This window comes from Mustela nivalis (assembly GCF_964662115.1).
Source record: "Mustela nivalis genome assembly, chromosome: 12".
Lineage (NCBI taxonomy): Eukaryota > Metazoa > Chordata > Mammalia > Carnivora > Mustelidae > Mustela > Mustela nivalis.
The window spans coordinates 40,484,081-40,510,578 of NC_139031.1; the positions used below are offsets into that span (position 1 = coordinate 40,484,081).

General features: G+C 35.0%; 1 protein-coding gene and 1 long non-coding RNA gene across 5 annotated transcripts in view; one reads left to right on the top strand and one right to left on the bottom strand.

The window, feature by feature from the left end:
* SEPTIN7 (septin 7) overlaps nucleotides 1-26,498 on the bottom strand; it is a gene marked incomplete at its 5' end in the record, with an annotated part of 108,872 nt that overhangs the window by 72,794 nt on the left and 9,580 nt on the right. For all 3 annotated transcript variants that reach the window (XM_082693173.1, XM_082693175.1, XM_082693174.1), the window contains one exon: nucleotides 906-1,008. In XM_082693173.1, coding sequence (XP_082549299.1) covers nucleotides 906-915 — 10 coding nt within the window. The remainder of the gene's footprint in view (nucleotides 1-905; nucleotides 1,009-26,498) is intronic.
* LOC309845334 overlaps nucleotides 904-26,498 on the top strand; it is a 36,030-nt gene continuing 10,435 nt past the window's right edge. For both annotated transcript variants that reach the window (XR_014301219.1, XR_014301220.1), the window contains exon 1: nucleotides 904-1,004. This is a non-coding gene — a long non-coding RNA (uncharacterized lncRNA). The remainder of the gene's footprint in view (nucleotides 1,005-26,498) is intronic.

Sequence of the window (26,498 nt, forward strand, 5' to 3'; positions counted from 1 at the left end):
CTTTTGCTCTCTCTAATTAAAAAAAAAAGGATTACTAATCTTATATATGATATACTGTCTCTTCAAATATAACAATGATGGTACCAACATACAGTCAAAATAACCTTTGACAATCTCTTAAAATGAACTTCAGGTAGGGTATGGTGCTCAGAGGATAAAACACTTAAGAAAAATGTAACTGAATTAGAGAAGAAAGCTGTATTTCACTCACTACAGAGCTTATACTCACTGAATGAATTTCCAGGGTAATCACTTGCATGATTATGAACCTCTACCCCACCCTTCTTTCTCAAATTCAGAGCACGTATGTTTAAGTTAAATACTCATGTGATATGACTCCTCTATAGTATATAAGCCAGAGAATAAAATTAGCCTGTAATAACTAACCACAAGACACTATTTCCTTTTGTAGCATTACCAATTGAAGAGAATTTCTTTATAGTGTTATATTCCTCTACCACCACGGCTTTTCAACTTTGTTTTTAAAATTGTGCCACCTTTAAAAAAAAAAAAAAAAAAGAGGCTAAAAAATATATAAATCCTATCATGCCACCAGTTTAAATTTTAAAACGTACTCACATAAGGGGCACGTGGGTAGCACAGTAGGTTAAACATCTGACTTCGGCTCAGGTCATGATCTCAGGGTTCTGGGATGGATTCCCGTGTGGGGCTCCCTGTTCAGTGAGACGTCTACTTGTCTCCCTGCCCCTTCCCCTGCTCATGAGCTAGCACTCTCTCTATCTCAAATAAATAAATAGAATCTTTTTTAAATATGTATTCACATAATAAGATATAACACGATTCCTACAGTCATTTAGGCTACTATCTTCTTAAATTCATTCAGAGCTGATTAATAACTTAAAACTCAGATCAAAATCCAATTTTAGTAAGAAAACATATCTTACCAACGACCATAAGAGTGAATTCAAACCCTCTCTTCACTGATTTTCTGTATACTTGATTTGGGAGATTTGCAAATCCCACATAGCCTTCAAGGTTCTTCTGTTGCTGAGAAAAGCAAAAAGGGCCAAGTTATTCATGTATCAACAAAACTCTTCTGTCATGTATTTCAAATTCCTGTCAATAACCTATTTTAGAAAACTGTAAAAACTATTATCCATGGTAAGTCAAACTGATTTTATAGTGTTACCAATAAAAGTATTAACTACAGCAAAAGACAAAGTGAATTAGGAGTATGAGTTGATTTGACAATATAATGGTCAATTATAAAAACCCAAGGGCAAAAAATAAAAACCAAAGAAACCTTCCTCAGAGCAAAGATTTCAACTTACAATTAGTCAATAACAAGATTCTGACCAATCAGCTAAAAAAAAAAAAGTTAAAAAAAAATAGTGTTTTTCAGGATAAAAAATTTTCAAATACCTTTATAGTAGGAACTCTCTTAATTATCCCTTTACTCATACTAATCACCACAGGTAAGAATTTCTTGAAATTTATCTTCTTATTCATGAAATGAAATCAAATGTTGAGTTTAAAACAATTTTCTCATAAATTCTTAGAAGTTCTTACGGCCAAGTCAATCAGTGAACAGTATCTTTCAAGCTATTAATACCAGGTCCAATTACGCCACTTCAGCATTTCAAATGATCCTGTTGCCTCCCTCATCAGGGACATCAGATTTATCCAGATTTTAAAGAAAATCAGAATTCAGTTTTCTGCATGGTTTTTGATTCTTTGATCTCAACAATAGCTTCATGAATAATTCAAAGAAACCTACTATTAAATTGGTGTAGTAATTAAATCTGACTTTTAACTTACCCAGTGCTGAGAAAAACTGTCCATAGTTTTTAGACCATCTGAGTGAGTAGTCTTACCGGTTAATTTTACTTAGAGGTAGGTCTTAGTCATCTTTAAAATACAATGGCAAAATATTCCTAAGAGGTACATATTTCTCTTAAAAGTTTATGACACATTTAATATCTCATTTAAAAAAAGAAATACTCATGAAATCAAAGCATTAACTCAACACACTTGGATTTAAACAGCAATCTGCATTCCTCACTAGCATCACATGTAACAAAATCCATCCACCAACTTTTAGCAATTTTTTGAATCATATGAACTAATCTTTAAGCCAAATGTTGATAGAATAACCAAGCCAATTAAATGGAAAAGCTAATTTTAAAGACTAACTAGGATACTAATCACAGTATAGTATTTTAAAATCAAATATATGAAAGCTTACTATTCATTAAGCTAAAAATATATATTAAATATAAAGCTTCCTTAGCTCATATTTCATTGAACTGTACGTTAAATTTAAGTTAATTTAAACTGAAAACATCTCTGTATAAATTATCTCATATACTCACAGCTACTTTGTAAAGAACACATTTCCATCATTCCAGTGTTCCAGATTCCAACAGAACAGATCCATAGAGGAACAGTAAATGAGGAATTCCAAGAATTGTGTATGACACATTCAATCCAAACAGGAAAGGCAAATCCATTGGAACATAGCAAAAAATAGAGGGGAAAAAAATGAAAGTTACTTACATGTAACTCAACAAGTTAGAAACAAATTATAAATAAGGCGAGGACAGGCTTTATACATGCCAAATACTTTTTTTGTGGGACATTAAGGCCTAATGAATTTTAACTAATGTTCAGTAGCTTTCCTGAACAACTCTTAACTTTTTATAAAAACCTATTACTACTATGCCTTGTACTTAAATTTTTAAAAGAAATGGTAGAAAAGCTGTTACGGGGGTGCCTGGGTGGCTCAGTTGGTTAAGCAACTGCCTTTGGCTCAGATCATGATCCTGGAGTCCTGGGACTGAATACCTCATCGGGGTCCATCGGGGTCTCTGCTCGGCAAGGAGTCTGCTTCTCCTTCTGACCCTCCCCCTTCTCATGCTCTCTTTCTCTCTCATTCTCTCTCAAATAAATAAAAATCTTAAAAAAAAAAAAAAGCTGTTATGTATGGTGTTTCAGCAAGGTCTATAAGGACAGGGTTTAAATCTCAAGGAAAAAAATGTAACTTTCCTACAATTTTGCTTTGTCAACTCTGAATTAAGACAGTCTATAGGGGCACCTGGGTGGCTCAGTGGGTTAAGCCGCTGCCTTCGGCTCGGGTCATGATCTCAGGGTCCTGGGATCGAGTCCCGCATCGGGCTCTCTGCTCAGCAGGGAGCCTGCTTCCCTCTCTCTCTCTCTCTCTGCCTGCCTCTCCATCTACTTGTGATTTCTCTCTCTGTCAAATAAATAAATCTTTAAAAAAAAAAAAAAGACAGTCTATATAAGATAAATGCAAACATTTTAGTTAGAAACTTTTATACAGTACTGTATTTCAAGTTCTATTGATTAAAGTTCAGAATTGGAAGAAACACAGACTTGTGGATACAGGAAAGGGAAGGAAGCTAAAGATAGCAAGCAACAAATGGGAAGATGAAGTTAATGTGAGCTGTGAAAACTGAAAGCAACTAACGAAGCATAGAGAAGAAAGTAGACTTACTTTGGACAAAAAGTCTGTGAAAACTATATATTTTTATTTTATATTGACACAAATCTACGAGTTATATCACAACCTGGAACACATGATGATATTCAAATGTCAACTTCACGGAGGCCTGCCCTGACCACCCTATCTAAAATTACAACTCCATTCTCCTCTGTACTTTGCTGTAGCTTTATGTTTTTCTACTTAGCACTTTTTATCATCTAACATACATTTTACTCAACATATTTATTGCACTCTCCACCCTATTCCACCTCCAACTACAATGTGAGCTCCTTAAAGGTGGAGATTAAATAAACTACATAAAATGTGGCATCAAAAAAAGAAGCCGCCATCTGGGAGAGTTGAAAAAAGTTTCAGAGAGATTATTTTAGGCTGCATATTCAAGGAACGCTCCAGACAAAAGGCATAAGAAAAATGCCAAAGAGTATGTCCCTGTGTCTTATTCATTGCTTTATCCTCAAGTCCTAGAACAGTCTTTGGCATATAGTACAATATTGGGAATGGATTAAGAAAAGGGAGGAAAGATTTCTAGGCAAAGGGCTGGGACCTAAAGTAGAGATGAACTTAGTAATTTTAGGCCAAAAAGAGGTTACAAGAACTACAATGAAGAAAGTGGTGGATCAGGCTGAAAATGATGAAAACGAGGTCAGAAAGGCAGGCAGAGGCCAGATCATGTGGGACCAAGCCAAAGTAAGAAATTTGGATGTTATTTTAGGCATGATGGGAAGCCACGAGAGGGTTGCACACAGGCAAGTGACCTGACCTGATTTGTGTTTTAAAGATAGCTCTCAGGGCTAAGAGAAGAAGTGGAAATAAGAAAACTGGTAAGAAGTCTACTGCAATAGTCCAAGAAAGAAAGGGTATACTGAATTTAGATGGTGTGGTTACAAGAAGAGGTAAGAAGGATTCAGAATATGTTTTGAAGGTAAAACTGCCAAGACATTGCTAACACACTTTAGATGTGACTGGTGAAGGAGAAATAGACCAAGAAAACTCCTAGGTTTTTGGCTTAAACAACTCAATGGAGTGATATTTCTAAGGAAAAATAGGAATAATGGGAATTAAAAATTAGGCAGTGAGGGCCCAAACTGTCAAAATCAAAAACAGCTTTGAATGTGTGATGTTTGATGTGTGCATTATACATTCAAGAAGGCCAGTAAGGGGGCGCCTGGGTGGCTCAGTGGGTTAAGCCGCTGCCTTCGGCTCGGGTCATGATCTCAGGGTCCTGGGATCGAGTCCCGCATCGGGCTCTCTGCTCAGCAGGGAGCCTGCTTCCTCCTCTCTCTCTCTCTGCCTGCCTCTCTGCCTACTTGTGATCTCTCTCTGTCAAATAAATAAATAAAATCTTAAAAAAAAAAAAAAAAAGAAGGCCAGTAGGCAGTTAAATACACAAGTCCAGAAACTGCAGGGCTGATTGGTGCTGAAAACATAGATTTAGGAGTGATAAGCACTTAAGTAGTATTAGAAGAGGGTTGGATTCTCGAGGAGAAACTAGAGACTGGGGGGGTAGCCAGAGACCTGGAGCACTCTAACACTGAGATGACAGACAGGGGTGAGAAAGATCAGTCAGCAAGAAGGAACACCAGGAATGGCTCAAGGTCACTCAACTGTGTTAAATGCCACTGAAAGGTCAAATGAAATACCAAAAACATAACCATAAAACATAACCAAAGAGACATAAACATAAAACTAAGGAGGTTACTGGTTTGGATAAGAGCAGTTTCAGTAACATAGTGAGGAAAAAGAATGAGTAGGATGAGGGTAAACAATTTTTTGCACATAAATATAACACTTTAAATAATTCTATGTTTTAAATTAAAATTTTTTATAGATTTTATTTATTTATTTGACAGAAAGAGAGATCACAAGTAGGTAGAGGCAGGCAGAGAGAGGGGGAAGCAGGCTCACTGCTGAGTAAAAAGCCTGATGCGGGGCTCAATCCCAGGACTCAGATCACGACCTGAGCTGAAGGCAGAGGCTTAACCCACTGAGCCACCCAGGCACCCCAAAATTAAATTATTTTAAAATTTAACACATTACTTATCAGCCCTCTATAATTATTTCCCAGAGGGAGAAAACCATGTTCTACACATCTCTATATTCCTAAAAAAATGCCAATACATGAGAGAGATTTTAAAAAGCTAAATGGCTAAATATATATTTTTAAGAAAATTCCTTCTAAGGAAAAAATTGCGTCCACCCCCCTCCCAAAAGACTTTGGGATTATACCAATAACATAACATTGGTTGACTAAAACATATAGACTTTTCTTTCACATTTCATAAGAATCATTCCTCATCCCAAATTCTAAAATCAACCACAGTCTGTAATTCAGAAGACTTAACCACCCACTGATTCTTTTCCTGGGCAAATAAAATGTTCACAGTACCAGTGTGAAATATAATCTCTGAATAAGAAACATTATTTATAGATATGAGTGATATAACTGTGACTCTTATAAGCATGTGAATAAAGATAAAAGTATATTCTCATGCAGGCTTCTACCAAAATACCTTAAGATCTTCAAAGTATTACTGGATTTGAAACATGAGTTGCATAAGAAGAAACAGTTATCAAATCATCTTTTCTAAAGGCATACATTTAAAAAATTCTTTTAGTTACTATGCCAAATTTCTATGTTAAAATTCTTATTTAAGAAAACCAAATCACAACAATTTACTGCTTGTTACTTCACTGCCTGTGAAATATCAACTTAAATACAATATCCAGTAATTTTAGTGTTTAACTTATTTAACCTTATTTCTAGAAATCAATTATACTTGAAGAACAAGATGCTTCAAATAGGTTCTAACTGATAGATTATTGGAACCCCTAAGAACACTTTACCTTCTCTTGCCACTTGTTACGATTACAAGGAATAAAGTTATGAAAATCTTGGCATCTGAAATCCATTATCGTTTTTAAAGGTCTGAATATTAATATGTTTTAATAAATTTTCCAAAAAGGAAAAGCAGTAATTTATTTTGAAAATGCCAAATATACATTTCCATAACAAAAACGCAATTGAGCAAGGGGAATTATAACAGAAAGGAAGCCTGACAAAAATCAGATTTTGAGGAAAATTAAAACATATCCAAGCTAAGATGTACAACAAAACCTTCAACTTCCCTCATCTTTACAAAATGAGACATTCAACCCCAAATTACCTTAGTAACACCACAATTGTTTCTCTCCTTAATAATTGCAATTTAAAAAAAATCATGCTACAAAGATCCAAGATTTTTATCCATAACTTTAAATTTCAAAGACAAACATTTGGTCTTTTCTTAATTAACTTCAAGTTCAATTTGTGCCCTTTGGAATTAAAAGATACATTGTACATTGTTTTACACATGGACAAAAATTAAGTTTCTTCTAAAATTTAAGCAACTCTAAACACTTTTGTCTATTCCTTAGTATTCTTAAAAGCCTTACATCATATACATATATATATATATATATATACATATATATATATGTTTTAGTCTTACATAACCCAATGGAAAAATTAAAGAATGCCACCATGTAAATGATTTAAATATTCTAAATATAACTGGTACAAAAATACCTAGATTTCAGATTTAATACAACAAGAACACTAAAATGTTACAAGATTTGCATGGGTATGTCCTAAATGTCGGCTTTAATGTCCCCTCACCCTGAACTTTTTGAAAAGTTCATGTCTTAATTTGCCTGCCCCAGCTCTTCCCTTTTCACTGAGATGAGCAATTATGTACTGATGAAACTAACTTTTATTTTCTCTATTTTGGATTCCTAGTTAATGTGCTTAAAGTATTTTAATATTTAATTCTATGAATACGTGTAAGAATAAGATAACATTTAAAACTTTTTTCTTTACTCTGAACTTGGAATCTAATCTCTACTTACAGAGAATTACTCTCATTCAATCAACATAGTTACTGGACCTTCACAATGTATGTACTAGCAATTAAGTACACAAAAGTTGATAAAAACAAGTTCCCTGCTTATGAAACCAAGAACCTAAGGTCAGGTAAATTAAAAGGCAATCATAACAACACAGTGATAAAATACTGTGATCTAGGCAAACATGAAGGATGGCTATAGAACAAAAAAGACAGTGGAGGTTGGGGAGAGCTTGGTCCTATTTTGAGGTCAGATCCTTCAGCTCCTGAAGGACTAGCACACCTTAGTCTGATGAGAAATGTGGGTAGGTGCTGGAAAATATGGGTCTCAAGCAAACTAGTTGGTAACTGCAAAGGCTCAAAAGCAAAAATGGAGAGCATGATTCTGTATGGGAACTACAAATTTAATACATCTCAGTTTCAAGGCCTGGGAGCTATAGCATAGGAAACTTGAACAAAAGCCAGATCATGAAGATTACTGTCAGTCACACTAAGGAACTTAGGTTAGACTTCATCCTGAAAGCTTAAGGAGAACATTAAAGGACTTGAAGCATAAGAATACACAATCACATTAATTTACATGCAGAACTGTATTCTTATTTTAGAAAACTACCACTAACAAGAAACTGAAGATGAACTCTAAGAGTTCTCAGAATGACAACACTTTAAATTTCAAAGACAAACATTTGGTCTTGTCTTAATTAACTTCAAGTTCAACTTGTGCCCTTTGGAATTAAAATATACATACATTGTACATTGTCCCAAAAGCTGGTGCAGTAACCCAGGGAAAAAATTGGGACTTGAGCCAAGAAAGAAGTGAGGATGAAGAGAAATAGAAGCTAAAATTCTACTGTCTATATTAAGGTAGCCACTAGCTACACGCGGCTATCAAAAAGTTGAAATTTAGCTATCCTGAAATGAGATGTGCCTTAAGTGCACAATACATGTCAGATCTTGAAAACTTGGTATGAAAAAAAAAACTATCTTAATTTTTTAATGTTTTATCTTTTTTAAAAAAGATTTTATTTATTTATTTATTTGACACAGAGAGAAAGATCAAGGTAGGCAGAGACAGGGGGGAAACAGGCTCCCTAATGAGCTGTAAGCCTGATACACGGCTTGATCCCAGGACCCTGAGATCATGACCTGAGCCCAGCGGAAGGCAGAGGACTAACCCACTGAGCCACCCAGGCGTCCAAAAATTATCTTAATTTTTAAAGTGACTGCATGCCGAAATAAAATTTTAGTCATTATTGGGTGACATATGAACTAAAGTTAACTGTACCTGTTTCTTTTTACTTTTTAAATGTGGCTATTAGAAAATCTTAAATTACATCTATTACTTACAGTAATTTCTAATAGATAGTGCTAGTTAGAAATTAATAAGATGTATTTACAGGTCTCTATAGCTAACCTGTGAAGTGGTAAGGCTGAGATTTCTAAATTCAGGTTTGAACAATTGGGTTACAGTGGTACCAATCATTAAAAGCAGGAATCACTTGAGTTTAAGGTATTAAATGGACTTTAGGGAGACAACTGTCTAGTACACAGCTTGCATATATAAAAGTTAGAAGTTCTAGAAATGTCTAGGTGAAACAGAACATTTTAAGCTAACAACACTTAAATGGTATGAAGACCATGCATATGAATCCAAATACAGCACACAAAGTGGAAACAGGCCAGAAACAATACTAACATCCCACCACCTACATAAATCTAGAAAAAGATGAGAGATAAAAAGAATGAGGAAAAAAAGTAGTTCCTAGAAGCAGTTCAAGGAGGTCAAATGTAGTGGCCTTCTTCAAGAAGTGGTCAACTACCAAATGCTCTGGAGTGGTCACTATAAAGATACAGAAGAATCTACTTATCATTATCAGGGGAAAGAAAAAGAAAAATGCATACTGGAAGTAAATAAACAGTGAGTAAGTGCAGGGAATGAGTATAAACAATTCCTTTCGAAAGCTTTTGGTGAACAATAAGGTAGAACCTGGAGAGTAACAATGGGTCAAGAGCGAGTTGAAAACGAGAGAGAGAGAGAGAGAGAGAGTTGCACCCACTTAAATGCTAACAGAAAAAATCAAGTAGACAAATGGCTGAAAAAAAAGGTAAATCAGGATACAGTGTTCTAGAATGAGGGATGAGGTTTTCTCTAAGGGCAAGAGACAAAATCATGTACTCATTTTAAGGAGAGGAGAAGAGAGGGAACAGTAAGAGGTAAAACAACCACAAGAATAGCAGGAAAAGACTGGGAGTCCCATAGGAGACAGCCAAGGACTCTATATGCAGATTAAAGCTGAAGACCACACATCTGTGTGAATATATCCCAGAAGCCATAGGATCTTTTTGTCCAGCAGCAATCTGCAACATAAGTACAAGCCAATAGACTGTAAGAGTCATTTGAAACTGTTATTTTGCAGAAAGTGTGCAAAAAAGGTCAAGGGATCATGGGATCATGGAAGCAGACAAGTCCAGTTGAAGTGATTCAGTGAACAAAAATGAAGAGGGTCAAGGATGAAAGGTAGGAAACAAAGAAATGAGATATCTGAAAGAATGTGAACTTGTGGTTAAAATGGGCCATACAATTAAGATTTTAGAGGTGGAACAGTAGTTCCAGATGATAACCACATGGGACCATGACAGATTTTATTTTTTTATTTGACAGAGAGACACAGTGAGAGAGGAAACACAAGCAGGGGGGTGGAAGAGGGAGAAGTAGGCTTCCCACCGAGCAGGGAGCCTGATGCAGGCCTGGATCCCAGGACCCTGGGATCATGACCTGAGCCAAAGGCAGACACTTAACCCACTGATCCACCCCGGCACCCCCACATGAGACCATTAAAATGATGGCCCAAGCACAACCCAGAAACTGGGAGGCTAAATTACTGAGTCAGTTGTACATATGGGCACTAAAAATGCCCCAGAATAATGACAGAACTTGGGGAGGAAAGGAAAACTGAGTGTTTGGTGTCATCTTGAATGAATAAATAGAAACTGGCAAATTTTAAAAGGGTGAGAACATGCTGTGGTTAAACAGCATAAGCTTTAAAGAAGCAGGGCTTTTGTTAAAGAAAGAACTGTCTAGAATCTAGATTAGCACTGCCTAATAAATATATAAAACAAATCACACATGTAATTTTAAGTATTCCACTAAACACATTTAAAAAACTAGAAAAAAGAATTTAACTTTAATATCTTATTTAACCAATGTATACACAATACTATTTCAACATGCAATCAATATAAAATTACTAGAATTCATTTCACATATTCATTGCTCTGCATCCTTTTCTTTTGTAGTAATATCTGAAATACAGCACACTTCATTTAGAACTAGTCACGTTTCAAGTGCTCAGGAGCCATGTGATTGGTGGCTCCCATACTAGATAAAGATACAGAACATTTCAAGAATATAAAACTTTCCTTTGTGCCAAAAGATCTCCTGGAACACAAAATGAAATGAATAGTAATACCCAGTACTGGGTGAGGAAGCTGGCAAATAATCACTCTCCTACATGACTGGTGAAATATAAATTTTAACCATTTCCCTGAAGAGCAATCTGGTCTTGCAGACCAAAAAGTGAGTTTTCATGCTTCCAGACTCAACACATTCCGCTTCTACACATTTATAATTTTGAGAATATATTTAAGATTTAGCTGTAAGAACATTTAACAAAACACAGTAACAGTGAAAGACTAAAAACCAAGTTCTAAAAACAAGCGAAAGAAACAATGTATCATGCTATTCCGTTTGTAAAAATACCATGCATTATAAGCTTGAGAAGAATAAGCATGACAGATAACATTGTATCAAGTGGAAAAACTGTTACTAGACAGTTGACACAGTATTATGTACCTTTAAACATTCTCTTGTGTGCACAATGCAAGACAATTCAAAGGATACAGACTAGAGTGACAGTTAAGAAAATGACAAGGTAAAGATCTCAGAAAATTCTATCATTTAAAAGCAATAGGAAGGGGCATCTGGGTGGCTCAGGCTGTTAAGCGGCTGCCTTTGGCTCAGGTCATGATCCCAGGGTCCTGGGATCAAGCCCCGAATCAGGCTCCCTGCTCAGTGGGGAGTCTGCTTCTCCCTCTCCCACTCCCCTGTGCTTGTGTTCCCTCTCTCACTCTCTCTCTCTGTCAAATAAATAAGTAAAATCTTTAAAAATAAATAAAGGCAATAAGAAAACTCAAAATCAACTTCTTCAGAACTCTAGAAATTAACAAAAGGTTTGTAGCAATCCACAGAGCACTTACTCAAAATAAGGGGGCTGAATCTAGGTACCTTACCTATTCTCATCTCCCCTCTCAGCTCCACAGTAGTCTTGAAAACCAATAGCACACAATTATGGCAAAAATCAGCATCTTGACAGCAAGTGGGAGAAGGCAGAACAGGCTCTTTTAAAGCCCCATTCCCAGAGAATTATCATTATTTGGCCTGTCTGGTGTTTGGTATGGAGTCTAGAAGACTCCATAAATAACCACAAAGATAACCAGAGATTTCGGTGACAACACAATGGTGAAGAAAGCAGAATTTACAAAGTCAGCAAACAACAAACAGCATTAAGAAACCCTGGGAGGAGATCTGACCAGAGCTGCCATGTTGTATTATTTAAAAGGTCCAGTTTTCAAGCATTATGAGACATGCAAAAACACAAGACATAACATCCCATATATGGCGGGGGGGTGGGGAGGGAGGGTCAATAGAGACTATCTCCTAAGAACACCCAGATATTAAGCAAAGGCATATTTATCTTAAATATGGTCAAAGAACTAAGGGCAACAATGTCTAAAAAACTGAAGGGACATATGAAAATAACATTCACCAGAGACTATCAATAAGGACACACTAAGTATTAAAAAGAACTAAATAAAAATTCTCAAGTTGGAAAGTACAACTGAAATGAAACTTCAGTAGAGAGGTTCAACAATATATCTGAGCTAGCAGAAGAAGCAACAAATCTGAAGACAGATCAAAAATCACTTTAACCAGTCTAACGGAAAAATACAAAAAAGAATTAAAAAAAATGAACAAAACCAGAGACTCTGGAAGGAAAATAATCAACCATACCAACATATACATAATCCCTCAAGATGAAGGAAAAAGGGAGGGAAGGAAAGAGAAAGAAAGGAAAAGCAAGGAAGAAGGGGCAAAAACTATGTTTGAAGAAATAATGGGAAAAAATTACAAAATTTGAAGAAAAACATTTTTCTACACATCAAAAGCTGAGCAAACTCCACAAACAGGATAAAAATCAAAGAGATCCACAACTAGAAATATCAATATCAAACTGTCAAAAACCAGAGACAAAGAATCATGAGAGAGGCAAATGACCATTACAGAGGACTCTCCATAAGTATGACTGACATCCCATCAGAAACTAGAGACCAGAAAGTAGAGGGATGACATAGTCAAGATGTTAAAACATAAAAACTGTCAGCGAAAAGTTCAGTATCTACTAAAAGGTATCTTTTAAAAATAAAAGAGAACTTAACATATTCTCCAATAAACAAAAACTGAGAGAACTCAAAATCAGATCTGCCCTATGAAAAATACTAAAAAGAATCCTTCAAACTGAAATGGGAGGATCTTACACAGTACCTCTAAGAAATGTGTATCACCGGTAAATGTAACAAGTAAATATAAAAGATAGCATAATTTGTTTGCAACTCTTTTCTCTTTTACCTATTTAAGGAACAACTTCATGAAGCAATAATTATAAAATTGCCTTGATGGGTCTATAATGTACAAAGATGTAATTTGTATGACACTAATTGTACAAAGGAAGTAAGAAAATATGAAACTATATAAAAGCAGAATTATTGTACTCTACTGAAACTAAATAGGTAATAAGCCAGATTATAATGCTATAAAATCAGATATTAACTGTAATCCCAAGGGCAAAGCCCCTGCTAGACACACACACACTCTCAAAAGAATATAGCAAAAAAAAAAGGGGGGGGGGGGGCAAGATGGTACATTAAAAACATCTATTTAACAAGAAAAAATAATTCAGAAAGAGAAAAAAAGGAAAAAATAAACAAAACCAGAGATGCTGATAAGATATAAGATATTTAGAAAACAAATAGCAAAATGACAGGTGAAAATCTTACCTTTCAGTACTCATACAGGATTAAATATTCAATAAAGGCAAATATTGACTGAATAGATTAAAAACCATGATTCGATTATATGGTACCCACAAGAAACACCTTTTAGAATCATAGACACAACTACCTTGAAGTAAAACGATTTCAAAAATGTAAAAAGAGCTGGAGTGGCTACAACACAAACATTAAGACAAAATTCTTACCACTGACAAGGATACTTAATACTGATTAAAATATCAATTTATCAAGAAGCATAACAATTATAAACATATATGCCTCTAAAAACAAAGCCCTAAAATACACAAAGCAAAGACTGACAGAATGAAAGGGAGAAATAAGACAATTCAACAATAGCCTGACCTCAATACCTCACTTTCAAAAATGGGTTAAACAACTACAAAGAAGATAAATAAGGAAACAGAAAACCTGAACATAGCAACTAGACTTAACATATATAGAACATTGCATCTGAAATCAGCAAAATGACATTCTTCTCAAGTGCACATGAAATGTTCTCCAGAAGAGACCATACATCAGACATCTTAGTCACAATTTTAAAGGGCTAAGATCAGCTACTATGGATAGTAATCATCTATGAAAGAATGAAATTATAAATAACAAAAGGAAACTTGAGGGGCACTTGGGTGGCTCAGTGGGTTGAGCCTCTACCATCCACAGGCATCATCGGGCTCTCTGCACAGCAGGGAGCCTGCTTTTCCCCCCTCCCTTCTGCCTGCCTCTGCCTATTTGTGATCTCTCTTTCTCTGTCAGATAAATAAATAAAATCTTTAAAAAAAAAAAAAGGAAACTTGAAAATTTGACATCTGTGGAAGTTAAACATTACACTCTGACCAATGGCAAAAGAAGAAATCACAAAGGAGACTATAAAATTTGAGATTAATAATAAAAATACTAATTTTAAAAAAGCACAACATACCAAAACTTACTGAATGCAGCTAATTCAGGGCTTAGAGGAAAAGTTATAGCGGTAAATACCTATGCTAAAGAGAGAAGATCTCAAATCAACTACCAAACCCTTATCTCAAGAAACTAAAAAAAGAGCCAACTAGATGCAAACCAAACAAAAATAAAGACTAGAGCAGAAGTAAAATATATTTCAAACATAATACAGAAAATAAACCAAAGCATAAGTTGGCTCATTGAAAAGAAGTAAATGTGACAAACCTTAGCAAAGACTAATCAAGAAAAAAACCAAAAACTCTCAATAATGAAATTCAGAATGAAAGAGGAAAACTCACTACTAACTTTACAGAAACAAAAAAGACTATAAAGAAACCTCTGAATAAGTGTATGCCAACAAAGTGGATAACCTCAAGAAATGAAAAAATTCCTACAAAGACATAAACTACCCTAAACTGGCTCAAGAAGAAAAAATCTTAAGTCCTATAAGAAACAAAGAAATTACAGGGGTGCCTGGGTGGCGTGGTCAGTTAGGCATCTGCCATCAGCTCAGGTCATGATCCCAGAGTCCCAAGATCAAGCCCTGCATCAGGCTCCCTGCTCAGCAGGGAGTCTGCTTCTCCTTCTGCCCCTTACTCCTCTCTCACTCTCTCTCTCAAATAAAATCTTTTTAAAAATAAAAATAAAAATAAATAAATTACATTAGTAACCAAAAACCTTCCCCCCCAAAAAAGCCAAGTCCAAATGTTTCCACTAGTGAATTCTATCAAATGTTTAAAGACTGCCCAATCCTTTACAAAGTAATCCAAGAAACAGAAGAGGACAGAAGAGGTAAAACACTGCCCCGTTTTACCCTGATACCAAATCAGACAAACACATCAAAAAACAACAACAGACAAATGCCCCTTACATACATGCAAAAACCATCAACAAAATACTGGCAAAACAAAACCAGCAATAAAAAAAAAAAAAAAAAAAAGTATACACCATGACCACCGGAATTCATCTACTGATTGGTTCTACATATGAAAGTTAACCAATGTAATATACCGTATTAACTAACCAACAACAAGAAAAACACATGATCAGGTGCCTGGGTGGCTCAGCTGATCAAGTGACTGTCTTCTGCTCATGTTATCATCCTGGAACACCAGGATCGAGTCCCACATCAGGCTCCCTGCTCAGCAGAGAGTCTGCTTCTCCCTCTGACCCTCCCTCCATCATGCTCTCTCTCTCTCTTAAATAAATAAAATCTTAAAAAAAGAAGAAAAAAAAACACATGACCATCATAGACACAGAAAAAGCACTTGACCAAAAATCCAACACTCTTTCAAGATAAACACACTTAACAAGCAAGGCATAAAAAGGGAACTTCCTCAAGCTCATAAAGTGTATCTAATAAAAACCCAGAGCTAACATCATACTGAGTAATGAAAGACTAAATGCTTTCACTGTTCAGGAACAAGACAGTGATGTCTAGTGCCACTTCTACTCAACACTGTTCTGAAGCTTCAGGCCAAGGTACTCAGCAAGAAAAAGATATAAAAGACAACCAAACCGGAAAGAAGTAAAACTATCTCTATTCACAGATAACATGATCTTATAAATAAAATACCTTAGCGAATCCACTGAAACACACATCCACACACCACAAACTAATAGTTGTAAGAAACAAGATCAACAAAAACTTACTATATTTCTATATGCGAGCAAAAAGCAACAGAAAATGAAACTAAAAAAAAAAATCATTTGTAATACCATAAAAAAATACTTAAGAATAAATCTAATAAAAGAGCAAATATTGTACACTGAAAACTACGAAACACTGGCTAAAAATACTAAAGATTAAGTAAATGAAAGCTATTCTCCATTCATAGATTAGAAGACAATTTTGTTCAGATGGCAATACTCCCCAAATTGATACACAAAGCCATGTGTATCAAGGTCCTTTTGCAAAAACTAACAATAATCTCTAAATCATGTGGAAATTCAAGAGACAAATACCCAAACAATCTTGAAACCATACAAAGCTAGAGGAGTCACACTTCCTAGTCTCAAAACTCATTTACAAAGTTATAGTCCTCAAATCAGTGTAGTACAACTATGAAGAGATGTACAAATCAATGGTGGAAATATGCCCTTACATTTTACGGTCAACTCTTCCACAAGGTTGCCAAGACAACTTAATAGAAAATTTTTTTTCAATAAAAGATGCTAGGACTACTGGATATTTATATACAAAAGAAAGAAAATGGGTACCCACCTCACACAATGTACAAAAGTAAGTTCAAAATGCATTAAAGACCTAAATATTTATAAGATCTAGATCTATAAAACTCTTAGAAGGAAACAGTAGTAAATCTTCATGATCTTGAATTAGGAATGGCTTCTTGAATATGACACCAAAAATAACAGCAATAAAAAAAGGTAAACTGGACTTCATCAGAATTTTAAAAGTGCTTCATAGAATACTGTCAATACTTCACTTCCAAAGTGAAGACAACCCATGGAATGGCAGAAAATATTTTTGTAAATCATCTATCCCAGTCTATTTTGGACTTACATCCAGAACATGTAAGGAATTCTTACAACTAAATAAAAAGGCAAATAACCTGATTAAAAATTGAATAAAGCACTCAAACAGACATTCTTCCAAAGAAGATTTATAGAAGTTGCCAGTAAATACAGAAGAAGATGCTTAACATCATTAGTCATTAGAGAAATATAAAATAAAACCACAATGACAGCACCTCATAGCTACTAAGATAATTTAAAAAGACAAACAATGTCAAGTGTAGACAGATGTGAAGAAACCAAAACCCTCATACATTGCTGGTGGAAATGTAATATACCACAGCTACTTTGGCAAAGAGTCTGATAGTTCTTCAGAAAATTAACATACAGTTATCCTTTGATCCAGCAATTCCACTCCTAGATATACATCCAAGAAAACCAAAAGCATAAGTCCACACAAAAACCTGTACTTAAATGTGTACAACAGCATTATTCAAAATAGCCAAAAAGTAGAAAGAACCCAAATAGTCACCAACGGGTGAATGGATAAACAAAATATAGTGTTATCAAAATAATGAAATATTGTTCAACAATAAAAAGGAACAAAGTACTAATATATACTATAACATGGATGCATCTTGAAAAGAGAAAGAAGCTAGTCATAAAATATCAAATACTGTATGATTCCATTTATATATGAAATGCTCACAACAGGCAAATCTATAGAGATGAAAAACAGATTAGTGGTTGCCAAGACCTACAAAGCAGGAGCAGAGCAACAGCAGACAGGGTTTCCTTCTGAGCTAATGAAAATATCCTAAAATTAAAAACTGGGATGGCTCTATGAATATAACAAAAACAACAGAACTGTACAATTTAAAGGGGCAAATTCTATGGCACATACGAATTACATCTCAAAAAGTATAAAAGCAGGTATGTAGTATCTACAAGATATTACCTTTCACATATAGCTTGTATATTTCCTTTCTTACACATACATCATTTTTGTAAAAAGACAGAAAGAAGGGGCGCCTGGGTGGCTCAGTGGGTTAAGCCTCTGCCTTCAGCTCGGGTCATGACCTCAGGGTCCTGGGATCAAGTCCCGCATCCGGCTCTCTGCTCGGAGGCAGGGAGCCTGCTTCCCCCTCTGTCTCTCTGCCTGCCTCTCTGCCTACTTGTCATCCCTCTCTCTCTCTGTCAAATAAATAAAATCTTTAAGAAAAAAAAAAAAAAAAAGACAGAAAGAAACTAAACCAGAAACTACTGACATTGGTTACCCACAAAGATGGGTGGAAAAGTAACAAGAAGGGGGATGGAGAACAGAGTAAGAGATCAAAGGTTAGATGAATACTTCTGGACATACTGTTTTATAGCGCTGACTGTTGACACCATAGTAATGTTTCACATACCCCAATAAAAAATAACCCAAATCAGCCAAGATGTGAATAGAGTTCAAAAGGGACTTGAAACAGTTAACAAATGAAAACAAACTTTATTTCAAGTGAATAACATAACTCCACTGAACATGGTAAGGAAGAAAGACCACAAATAACTTTGGAAAACAGTATTTTGACTGGATAGTTTAAAAACAAAAAAAAAGTATATACAGATACTACTCTAGTAAGTATATCTATAACAGCAATCCTAAAACTACAGTTATATATATACCAGAATTAGCAAATACGTAATAAATTGTGGATGAGAGCCAGGTTGTTCACTATTGGGAGAAAGGAATCACAAGTATGGGGAAAAAAGAGGCTAGACTGAACCTAGTGTTAGTGCAGGGTTTCTGGAACCTGAAGACAATAGTATCAGATTAGCTCAGAACTATAAAAGAATTGGTTTATCAGTATGAATTCATGGTTTTTAGTATACATATACATACAAATATGGATGTATAGATATATATAAATATACAATTTCCTAGCTCTACCTGCTCCAAAAACCTAGAAGCAATGACACCCTAATAGCGATGAATACTTCCAGTCCTCAAATCTTGGTTTCTAAATACTATTCTCAAATAAAAGAAACTTGGTGCTCTTTGGAAAAATGATTGATCCCAGAACTTAGGCAGGAAAAATACAAGATGAACCAGAAAGTAAGAAAGTGCTCCCAAAAACTGATAAGGCATGTTGAAAGGATGAATGGGAGCCAAATTAAAAGAGCCTCCAATGGTCACATCCAAGACAATGAGCAACACAACTGATAAAGTTAATTTTATATGCCCATACCAATATAAATAAATATCTGAATAAATGAACATGAGACACAATAGCTCTTTCTTACAAAAGAATTCTTTTTTTTTAAGATTTTATTTATTTATTTGACAGAGATCACAAGTAGGCAGAGAAGCAGACAGAGAGAGAGGGGAAAGCAGGCTCCTCACTGAGCAGAGAACCCGATGCGGCATTCGATCCCAGAACCCGGGACCATGACCCAAGTGGAAGGCAGAGGCTTTAACCCACTGAGCCACCAAGGTGCCCCTTACAAAAGAATTTTAATTTTAAAATGTAGATAACAGGGGCGCCTGGGTGGCTCAATGGGTTATGCTGCTGCCTTCAGCTCAGGTCATGATCTCAGGGTCCTGGGATCGAGTCCCGCATCGGGCTCTCTGATCAGCCGGGAGCCTGATTCCCTCTCTCTCTCTCTCTCTCTCTGCCTGCCTCTCTCTCCGTCTACTTATGATCTCTCTATGTCAAATAAATAAATAAAATCTTTAAAAAAAAAGATTTAAAAATGTAGCTAACAGAAACAGAAAATCATTATTAAAGCTAATAGCACAGTAGTAACTGTGACAGGCAAAAATTGACAATGGACAAAAAGTGCAATGAGAAATACATTATTTGAATAGTTCAACAAAGGACTAGTCCCTAAAATATGCGACTCAGTAAGACAAACAACCCAACTTAAAAATGGACAAGACTTTCAAAAACCTATGGATGGCAAATAAGCACATGACCCTCAAAATTATGAGTCAGCAGGAAAATGCAAATTATAATCACAATGAAGTATTTCCAATTTTACTAGTGTGACTAAAATGAATAACAGTGACCATCCCAAGTGTTGCTGAGTATTTAAAGCAACTGTTCTTATGTACTATTGATAGGAACGTAAAATGTTACAACTAAGTTGGTAAACAGTTTGGCAATTTCTTTAAAAGTTAAGCACAGATCTACCAATACTTAGCCTAAGTACTAAGTAGCTAAATACTTAGCCTAAGTATTTACCCAAAAGAACTGTAATTATGTGCCACAATCATTACAGCTTTTTTAAAAGTTACAAAGAAAAAAAGCCAAAAAGAAAATATATCCAAATTTCAACGTAGGTTGTATTTTGCTAATGGGACATAGAAGTAACTTGGTTTTATACTACCTTCTATTTTCCAAGTTATTACTAAAGAACTTAAAGCATTTCCATTAAAACAAAAAACTAAAGATCACATAGATAGAAAAGTAATGTTGACCACAAGACAGTATGCATTTTTATTTTTTATAGGTAAGTCAATTTTTTTTTTATTTTCCATTTCTGACAAGTTTATTAGAATGCAAAGGAAGAAATTATAGGAAATAATTCTTGCAAGATTTAAATCATGATGTGAACTTCAGCAAGGCAGAGAAACAAAGTCTGGAATACTAATAAAATAAGGTGGATTAATAGCTGATTAGAAGTATGTCAACTCAGCATAATTATACACCACAAGGATCCATCCTTAATTAAACCCAGAACGTTATTCTAACCCTGGATGAAAACATAATGCTAACAACTGTCAAACCTGCATATGAAAAAAAGTGAAAAAGACACCAAATACTTTATATGACACACTCAAAATCCAAATGAAGTTTAATATGGCAATATGTGTATACATGTCCTTTTTCACCACCCTGAACTGAAATCTGAAGACAAAGCCTCAGATTAGTTCAGAACTATAAAATGGGACTGCAAAATAAGAAGTCAGTGGTGGAACACATTTCACCTCTCAATCAACAAGCTCCTCTTAAAAAAAAAAAAAAAAAAGTGCTGAAGAAGCAAGATAAAACAGCAGCTCGGGAGGAAAAAGTAGAAAATCTTAGTTGACATGCCCTGTAAGTCAATAAGAAATTAAAAGTCACCCTAAAAGGTAGTTTAACTCATTAACAGTTTATACAGCAAATACAAGACAAAGATTTATTCTGATCTATAATTTTAAGAACAAAAGATATTCAGTTTCTGGTGTCAGCAGGGATATGTACCAAATGGAGACAGTTCAGAGGGGATTAACAACAATGGCTGGAGGGATACAACCCCCTGTCATAAAGAAAATATAAAGACTTAAAGTCTCTACAAAAGACTCAGAGAAAGCTATGTTCAGACTATTAAGTAGTAGTATTAAAAAGAGAAATTAGACTTATTTTTTTAGTCTCAAGGAGTAAGTGAGCACTTCTGAATACAAATATAAAATACAGACTTCAGATATACACAAACAGGAAAAAAACAATTAATGGTCTCAGCTATTCAAAGATGAAATGTGCTTCGTCAAAGGCAGTGAGTTTGTAACACAGGCTAAATTAAGCTCCATCCATTAGAAACAAAACACAAGCCACATATGCAATTTTAAATTTTCCAGTAGCCACATTTAAAAAAAGAAAAGGAAACAAGTAAAATTAATTGTAATAATATATTTTCTTCAATTCTGTACACTCAACACATTTCAATATACAATCAATACAAAAATAAGACACTTTATATTTTTTTTCAAAGTAAGTCTTTTCAAAATCCTCTGTGTATTTTACCCTTATATCAAATCTCAATTCAGACTAGACACATTTTAAGTGCTCAGCAGCCATGTATATTCATGGTTACAAAATTGGACAGGGCAGTATTAGACAGCCACTTGACAGGTATGCTGCAGAGCAAATTAGAGCACTTTCTGCATAATTAGATTAAGCAACTTGATACATCTTCCAATCCTAAGATCTTGTAAAAATATCAAAAGAATAACAGAAGTATCAAGAACATACTCAAAATTTTCATAGGATTATGTTTACTCCATTTTAATCAGTCACTACTGTGCTTTGTACATTCATGACAGACATACACACACACACAAACTCTGTATTTTACTAGAATTCACTCTGAACACAACATAGCAATTTCATTAAAGAATTCAATTTTTTTCTTAAAAGACATCAAAGACATCTCTCGTCAGAATATCAAATGCCATGACTTACAAAATGTTTAACTGATATTCATCCTAGTATTGCCTACCTCATAAAAAGAAATCAATAAAAATATTATCCATTTTATAAAAATTTTTCTATAGCTTATCTACATTACAAAATCAATTCATAGAAAATCAATTCATCTTATGGATTCTATTGTGTTAATATGTTAACATATTAAAATAGAAAATCAATTCATCTTATGGATTCTATTGTGTTAATATGTTGAAGTTCTATTGTGTTAATATGTTGAAGTTCTAATGTGTTAATATGTTGAAGTTCTAATGAGGATGTGACTATATTTGAAGATAAGGCATTTAAAGAAGTAATTGAGGTTAAAGGAGGAGGTCCTTACAGTAGAGCCTCAATCACATCCAACCGCTGCCCTTATAAAAAGAGGAACAGACACCTAAGGCATCTCACTCACTCTCCATGAACAAAGGAAATGCCATGTGTGAGGACACACTCTTAAGGCAGCTGTCTACAAGCCAGGAAGAACCCGTTCACAAGAAACCAAACCTGATCACACCCTGACCTTGGACTTCAAGCCTCCAGAACTGTGAGAAAATAAAAGTCTGTTGTTTGAACCACCCAATCTGTGATATTCACCCAATCTGTGGTATGACAGCCCTAGCAGAGTAATATAGTTTCTAAGAAAGTACTTTCTAAAAATTGTATTGCCGGGGTGGCTCAGTTAGTTGACCATCAGACTCCTGATTTCAGCTCAGGTCATGATCTCAGGTTCTTGGAATCAAGCCCTGAGGCTGCTGGCTCCATGCTCAGTGGAGAGTCTGCTTGAGATTCTCTCTCTCCCTTTTCCCTTCCCCAACTGTGCTCTCTCAAATAAACCTTTAAAAAAAATTGTACTGCAAACCTAATTATACTGCTGTTGAAATTATTCATAAATTATGATAAATATATCTGTACGTTTAAAAATTTACTCTAAAACCAAAGATTTTAAGTCTGCTTTAATGAGCTACTGAAGTAACCAAATAATATATCAAAACTACAAATTCTAACTTTAACCCATAACCAAAGCCTTCAACTTACATTTCATTATAAAAAAGAATTCTATTCAAGATCAGTACTATATATACAATAAAGCTAGAGAGCGGTAGGGAGCTCAAAAAAGCATGCCACACATGACAATACTGCAAATATTACCCTAACAATATACTATTAAACATGAACAATAACTGATAATACATAAAAAGTTGACTGTGCTATTACCTACTAAAAGCATATCTTCTATGAGTTCAAGAAAAGGGAAGGATCATCGAAGACTCAGATAACTGGGAAAAGGTTCCCTGAATGAGTAGTTTTTAGCTGGGCCTTCCTTAATGGATGGATGGGACTTCAAGGTAGCTAAGAACAGCATAAGGAGAGGCAAAAATACGAAGAGTATGTCTCAACCTGGGTAGAAGAAAAAAGTCCAACCAAGGATATCTCAAAATGACTGCCTAAATTTTTAATGACAGAACACATAAGAGAATAATAAAGCATTATAAATACAGCAAGAAATCTGAATTCCAATACCTGCTGTAACTTAGAAATACACTCTGGTGGGTAAATTAATCTTTCTGAGCCTTAGACCAGGATAAATCTTTGCGAGATTGTTGCGAGGTATATATGAAATATTTGGCACTTCACATACAATGAGTATAATAAATGATGGTCATTGAAGTGGTTGTGCAATAGATGACAGCTATTATTAAGGACTCTGGACTTTTATCTTACAGATAAGTGATTCCCAAACTTGGCTGTAATCTGAAACATCTGGGGAGCTTGATAAAAACAGATACCCAGGCCACAGTCTAGAAGTAGGGGATAAGAATCATGCTTTTAATTTGTTACATGGAATCCACTAATGACTAACTATACTTAGAATACCCATCCTTCAATTAAAAAACAATAGACCCTCCCAGCCCTACCCAAACACTTTCAACAAAGATTTCAATTAAAGGTTTTTCCATCAAGCATAAACCTGCTTTCTTAATTCCCTTAGTCCTGGCCAGCACTACTGCTACCGGTGCATTTACCTCATATATCATGTTGTATTTGCATGTTTGTGGTATTGTTTCTGCATTTCCTCCACGTTGACCAAATATTTAATTTTCAAGAAGTTAGGGGCTGCAACCTTTCAACAAGTCTAAAATTATTCCAAAATTCGAAAAAAAAATTACATCTGTGTAATTATCATTTTAACAGCACAGCACCATGGTCAAACAAAAATTTAAGTATTTTTGATGGGTCCTCTTGCCAGTTAAGTCATTCCAGTTATCTTTCTAACTCACAGCTGAATTAAGCATCTCATAAAGTAACTCCTAGTCGTACTGGATTAGATCAACTTTAATATTCTAACACAAATCCCAAAACAGGACTGACTACAGTTCTATCTAGGATCACCAATTTCATCCCTTCCTGCGAAGTTCTCATGTCTCCAAACTTACACTAGACAAATACTTACTCAATTTAGCCTTCTCAGCAACAAGAAAACGAACAGACTACAAGGCGTCCTTTGAGAAGTAAGGTCTTTGCAAATCATACAGTAACTATATAAAGAACTTTTGCACTTCTTTTCTATTTGCACATTATTTTAAATACCTATTGAACAGGAATCACTTCCACATAAATTTCTTGCCTTTCCACTCAGCATATCAATTCTACAGAATATAGCTGGGAACCAGAAATGGAAATCTAACTTAATGCTTAACAGATAGCAGACCTTCAATAAAGAAATGAACCAAGAAATAAAAACTGAGCAAATAAAACACAGAGATTTGTAACAGTAAACTAGATAGCTACAGACTTCAAGGAAAGAAGGTAGGTATATCCATGAGAGAAACAGGTGAAAAGCTATACATTGTTTAAAAAAAAAAAAAAAAAAAAAACTACTCACATATTGCATTATTTAATAGCCCCCTAACTCAGAGCATAAAATCAAATGTTCCTGAAGGTGACATTCACAAGTTCAGTATATTCCACTGAAAGCGGGGAAGCCAATGAGTTTATACATAATACCTCTCTCCAATAATGTTAGAAATGTAAATGAAAACAAGTTTAAGGGACTGAACTAACAAGAAAAATAACAGGAAGGCAGAAGAGGTCTATTTAAAGATATTTTTGGGGCACCTGGGTGCCTCAGTGGATTAAAGCCTCTGCCTTCAGCTCAGGTCATGGTCCCAGGGTCCTGGGATCCAGCCCCACATGGGGCTCTCTGCTCAGCAGGGAGCCTGCTTCCCTCCCTCTCTCTCTGCCTGCCTCTCTGCCTACTTGTGATCTCTGTCTGTCAAATCAATTAATAAAAATCTTTAAAGATATTCTTTAAAGTAATGCTTACAATTCTAAAATATTGAAACTACAAAATGTCTCAAAATAACAAAATAGCTGTACAAATCAGGATATCAACATTGGAACACTATATACATATTAAAATAACCTGCATATAGATTAATCTACCAAAATACTATGTCAAATAATATACCAAAAACTATATTAAATAGTAAGTGAATAATATCCTGGTTTTGTATAAAATTTAAGAGTTTACAGAGTACTTTTATTTATATTACCTCATAATATATAATTCACACCAGAGGTTATCAACTCTGGTTGCTGATCAAAATTATCTAAAATACTTAAAATGCAAATTTCTGAGCCCCACCTCATACCTAGTGAACTAAGCTTCCAAAGGTGTTAAGCACTGAAAGTGTTTTCAATGTCTGACCAGCGTTAAGAACCACTAATCACTAATATACCACTAATTAAAACCATGAAAAAATATATATAATTAAGAAAGAACAAAAATTAACCATCAGCAATTGAAATAATTTAATGGCTTTTTCCCTCCTGGTTAATTTGTTCAAATTCATCATAAGATCGGGACGCCTGGGTGGCTCAGTTGGTTAAGCAGCTGCCTTTGGCTCAGGTCATGATCCCGGCGTCCTGGGATCGAGTCCCACATCGGGCTCCTTGCTCCGCGGGGAGCCTGCTTCTCCCTCTGACTCTGCCTTCCACTTTGTCTGCCTGTGCTCGCTCTCGCTCACTCTCTCTCTGACAAATAAATAAATAAAATCTTTAAAAAAAAAAATTCATCATAAGATCAACTAAGCATCTCTATTAAAACTTCTTAAAATTAAAAATGATTCATTCATTACTAAAAAAAATTTCTTTATATAGATCACCTCACATCCCAGAATGCTACATGTAACAAATTTTTACAATGCTACATGTATTACCCTGGTTACTTTAATAATAGCATAAACAGAAAGCACTAAGATAAAATTACTATGAAGATTCTGCCTCCTCTTACACAAATAATGATCTCACACAAAGTATTTACAGTAGTCTCTGAAATTAACAACACATACCAGAATCTTCCCCATAAAGAAA